General features: G+C 55.8%; 1 protein-coding gene across 1 annotated transcript in view; it reads left to right on the forward strand.

The window, feature by feature from the left end:
- LOC122547926 (2-oxoglutarate dehydrogenase, mitochondrial) overlaps window positions 1–3,787 on the forward strand; it is a 22,955-nt gene extending 19,168 nt beyond the window's left edge. Inside the window, exons 10-12 of the mRNA XM_043686485.1 lie at window positions 501–651; window positions 1,533–1,660; window positions 3,504–3,787. Coding sequence (XP_043542420.1) covers window positions 501–651; window positions 1,533–1,660; window positions 3,504–3,772 — 548 coding nt within the window. The 3' untranslated portion in view covers window positions 3,773–3,787. The remainder of the gene's footprint in view (window positions 1–500; window positions 652–1,532; window positions 1,661–3,503) is intronic.
- The last annotated feature ends 1,113 nt before the right edge of the window (window positions 3,788–4,900 follow it).

The raw sequence follows: 4,900 nt of genomic DNA on the forward strand, positions 1-4,900 counted from the left end.
CTCTCTCGCTCTCGCGCGCTCTCTCGCTCTCGCGCGCTCTCTCGCTCTCGCGCGCTCTCTCGCTCTCGCGCGCTCTCTCGCTCTCGCGCGCTCTCTCGCTCTCGCGCGCTCTCTCGCTCTCGCGCGCTCTCTCGCTCTCGCGCGCTCTCTCGCTCTCGCGCGCTCTCTCGCTCTCGCGCGCTCTCTCGCTCTCGCGCGCTCTCTCGCTCTCGCGCGCTCTCTCGCTCTCGCGCGCTCTCTCGCTCTCGCGCGCTCTCTCGCTCTCGCGCGCTCTCTCGCTCTCGCGCGCTCTCTCGCTCTCGCGCGCTCTCTCGCTCTCGCGCGCTCTCTCGCTCTCGCGCTCTCTCTCTCTCTCGCGCTCTCTCTCTCTCGCGCTCTCTCTCTCTTGCGCGCTCTCTCTCTCTCTCTCTCTCTCGCGCGCTCTCTCTCTGTCTGTCTGTGTGTGTGTGTCTCTCTCTCTCGCGCGCGCTCTCTCTCTGTGTCTGTCTCTCCCTGTGCAGGTTTAACCCGCATCTTAAAAGGCCGTGGTGAGATGGTGAAAAACCGCACTGTGGACTGGGCCTTAGCTGAGTACATGGCCATTGGCTCCTTGCTGAAGGAGGGTATTCATACCCGGCTCAGTGGGCAAGACGTGGAGAGAGGAACGTTCAGGTAAAACCCAAATCCAGGCAGCTGCTTGTACACTGAGAGCGGAGGCTCCCGGTCAGTGCCTCATGGGTCACTGCGGAACTGAACACCACCCGAGCTGTTGGCTTGGCCGTTCCAGAGCGGCGGTGTGAGTCGGCCCCACCCTGGTCTGGAGTCACATGGAGAGCAGTCCAGCCTGGCCTGCCCTCGAAAGCGTTGAGTGACCGGAACCAGGGTCAGCCGACAGGACAGCAGGTTTTGCTGGGCACCGGTGCCACGACTCGCTCCGGATTCTGGGTTACCGGATTACACCCGAGGGTTGGCCGCAGTGGGTTGGCTCTGCTGCCTCTCGGTGCCAGGGGTCTGCTTATGAATTTTTAGGCCTCCCAAGTAGTATCCATGTAATCATTGGCCCCCATAAATTTAAGCTTAAAAAGCTGTCAAAAAAAGTTGACTATTATATTGAGACATATAAGATAATCAGAGGGTTCAATAGGGTGGACAGAGAGAGCCTTTTCCCTCGGATGGTGATGGCCAGCACGAGGGGACATAGCTTTAAATTGAGGGGGTGATAGATATAGGACAGACGTCAGAGGTCGTGTCTTTACTCAGAGAGTAGTAGGGGGTGTGGAACGCACTGCCTGCAACACTCGCCAACTTTAAGGGCATTGAACTGGCCATTGGATAGGCACATGGAGGAGAATGGAATGGTGTAGGTTAGATGGGCTTCAGATTGGTTCCACAGGTCGGCGCAACATCGAGGGGCCGAAGGGCCTGTACTGCGCTGGAACGTTTTATTTTCTTGAGTATTCAGTCTGATGCTGCAGAGAGGTCATTCTCATTTTTTCGCTCTGTCTCTCTCTCTCCTTTTTCTTTCCACTCTGCCCATCCCTGCCTGCTGTCAGCCATCGCCATCACGTGTTGCATGACCAAAACGTGGACAAGAAGACTTGTATTCCCATGAACCATCTGTGGCCGAACCAGGCTCCGTACACCGTGTGTAACAGCTCTCTGTCCGAATACGGCGTGCTGGGTAGGAACTGTACCGTTTGCATTTCATATAAAGCTGCTCGAGGAAACCATAGCCATGTGGAGGGGTGTGTGTGTGTGTGGAATTGAGATACATTGTGAGTGAAGGGTAACTGGGAGGCAAGGGCAGGGTGTGTTAACATCGTGAGATTTTCAGCTCTGGAACTGAACCCACAAGTCAACTGCACCCCCAGGGGGAAAAAAAACCCCGGCCTTCTATGCTTTCACATTGATTAGTTTTGATTTTTAAAAATTGTGACTGTTTTCCACCGCCTGCTCCCATTCTCGTCCAGTCTTGTGACACCTTTACTCCCCCCCTCCTCCATTGTCATCTTCAGCACTCTCCCTCCTTACCTGTTGTGGCTATTAATGCTTATCTGTGTCCACGGAGAATATCTTATTCAAAGGATGTGGGCGTTGCTGGTTTTATTTCCCCCTTGAGAGGGTGGGGGTGAGCCACCATCTTGAACCGCGTGTGGTGTAGGGACCCCCCCCCCCCCACACAGCCCCCTCAGGGAGGGAGTCCCAGGATTCTGACCCAGTGACACTGAAGAAACGGCCGATATATTTCCGAGTCGCGGACGGTGAGGTTCTCAGAGGGGAACTTGCAGGGGGTGGTGTTCCCATGTCCCTGCTGCCCCTTGTCCTTCCCGATGGAAGTGGCCGTGAGGTTTGGAAGGTGCTGTCTGAGGAGCCTGGGGGAGTTGCTGCAGTGCGTCTTGTAGATGGTACCCACTGCTGCTACTGAGCGTCGGGGGGTGGAGGGAGTGGGGGTTTGTTCAAGCAGGGGGCTGCTCTGTCCCTGGATGGTGTCGAGCTTCTTGAGGGTTGTTGGAGCTGCACGCCCCCCTCCAGGGCAAGTGGGGAATATTCCCTCACACTCCAGACTCTGTGTGAAGTTTGCATGCTGTCCGGGTGTCAGCCTGGTTTTGCTCTGGTTTTCTCCCTCAGTCCGAAGATGTGTAGGTTCGAGGTGGGGTTGGTCATGATAAATTGACTGCAGTGTCCAGGGATGTGCAGGCGAGGTGGGTTAGCCTCGGGAAATGTAGGATTATGTGGAAAGGGTAGGGGAATCCGTCTGGGTGGGGCGCTGTTTGGTGGGACGGTGCAGACCCGATGGCCCAAACGGCCTGTTTCCACAAGGTAGGGATTTTGTGATACTGGCCAGCTTCTGGGGAGTCAGGAGGGGAGTTCCTCGCTGCAGGAGTCCCAGCCTCTGACCTGCTCTCGTCGCCGCTGTGTTTCCGTGGGCTGGGTCCAGCTCAGTTTCTGGTAAGTCACGGAATGTTTGACCGAGTCCCAAGGGAATTCCGTAAGACCGTGATGTACAGGAGTCGACTTAGGCCGTTCGGCCCATCGCATTTGAGAAACAAGTGATTGGGAAAGAGTACAGGGAGAGTTCCATTGTGACACTGTCAAAATTCAACAGAAAATGCATGGAGCTGTGGGACTGAGTTGTTTGTATTTCTGTATTGGTCAAAAACCAATAACTGAGATGTGAAGTACCGAACGTATTTCAGGTCTGTTGCTAGTCAAAACTCCAGCCTGTGTGCACACAACACTGGGAGGTAGCGACCTCAGGATTCCTGGTTAATTTAAGACAGGCCTCAGCTCCCTTGAGGGAAAAGGGGGGAGGTGGACAAAACGAGCCCCAATTCTCTCTCTCCTATCTGTTGAGCCCAGGCGGACACAGCCATCTTTGGGAGAGCGACACGGGGCTCCAGCCTGACTGTGATGCCTTCCAGAGTCGGACAGTCAGCGGGTTTTCCAGTGTGTGCGCTGCCTGAATCGCTCGCGCTCACTCTCTCCCTCTTTCTCTCGCTCTCTCCCTGTCTCGCCATGTGCAGGTTTTGAGCTGGGCTTTGCGATGGCCAGCCCGAATGCGTTGGTCATGTGGGAGGCTCAGTTCGGAGACTTCCACAACACCGCCCAGTGCATCATCGACCAGTTCATCAGCCCCGGCCAGGCCAAGTGGGTCCGGCAGAATGGCATTGTCCTGCTGCTCCCTCACGGCATGGAAGGAATGGTAAGCTTTTCAGGGAGGGTGGCCGTCGACCAGCACTCTCCCCCCGCCCCGGCTGTAGCTGAAAGAACATCACCGCCCCTGACAAACTGACCGCCTGCTCTGTGTCGAGGGTTGAGAGGCATGGGCTGTGTCGGCCTTATTTCAGCAGGACGCAAAAGGCGCTGAGCTGGAGACGTTCGGGGCGAATTTGGGAAGGAGCTTTCCAAAGCACGGAATCAAATCCGCTCCGTGCTGACGTTCCAGCTCCTTCCAGAGCAAACACAGCCTCTCCCAGCCCAAGAACCCCTACAGTGTGGGAATAGGCCCTTCAGCCCAACCAGTCCACACTGACCCACCTGAAGTGCATCCCACCCAAAATGGGTAATTTAGCACGGCCAATCCACCCTAACCTGCACATCGCCGTGCACTATGGGTAATTTCCCACGGCCGATCCACCCTAACCTGCACATCCCTGAGCACTATGGGTAATTTAGCACAGCCGATCCACCCTAACCTGCACATCCCTGAGCGCTATGGGTAATTTAGCATGGCCGATCCACCCTAACCTGCACATCCCTGAGCACCGTGGGTAATTTCCCATGGCCGATCCACCCTAACCTGCGCATCCCTGAGCACTATGGGTAATTTCCCACGGCCAATCCACCCTAACCTGCACATCTCTGTACACTATGGGTAATTTAGCATGGCCAATCCACCCTAACCTGCACATCCCTGATCACTATGGGTAATTTCCCATGGCCGATCCACCCTAACCTGCACATCCCTGTACATTATGGGTAATTTAGCATGGCCAATTCACCCTAACCTACGCATCCCTGAGCACGATGGGTAATTTAGTACGGCCAATCCACCCTAACCTGCACATCCCTGAGCACTATGGGTAATTTCCCATGGCTGATCCACCCTAACCTGCACATCCCTAGGCACTGTGGGTAATTTAGCATGGCCAATCCACCCTAACCTGCACATCCCTAGGCACTGTGGGTAATTTAGCATGGTGGTTCGGGGTGGGGCGGGGGAGATGTCACTGGCGGTGGGAGCTGACTACCAGAACGTGCGTGCAGACTTCAAAAAGACATCCCGCCCCCCCCCCCTGCCCCATGGGCTGCAGAGCACTCCGTGGCGTCCGAATGGTGGTGGAAGTTGCAAAATAAATGCAGATTTCTCCACCTCTCTCTCTCTCTCTCTTCTCTCTCCTCTCCCCTCCCCCCAACTCCC

Source organism: Chiloscyllium plagiosum, unplaced genomic scaffold, assembly GCF_004010195.1.
Source record: "Chiloscyllium plagiosum isolate BGI_BamShark_2017 unplaced genomic scaffold, ASM401019v2 scaf_14089, whole genome shotgun sequence".
Classification (NCBI taxonomy): Eukaryota; Metazoa; Chordata; class Chondrichthyes; order Orectolobiformes; family Hemiscylliidae; genus Chiloscyllium; species Chiloscyllium plagiosum.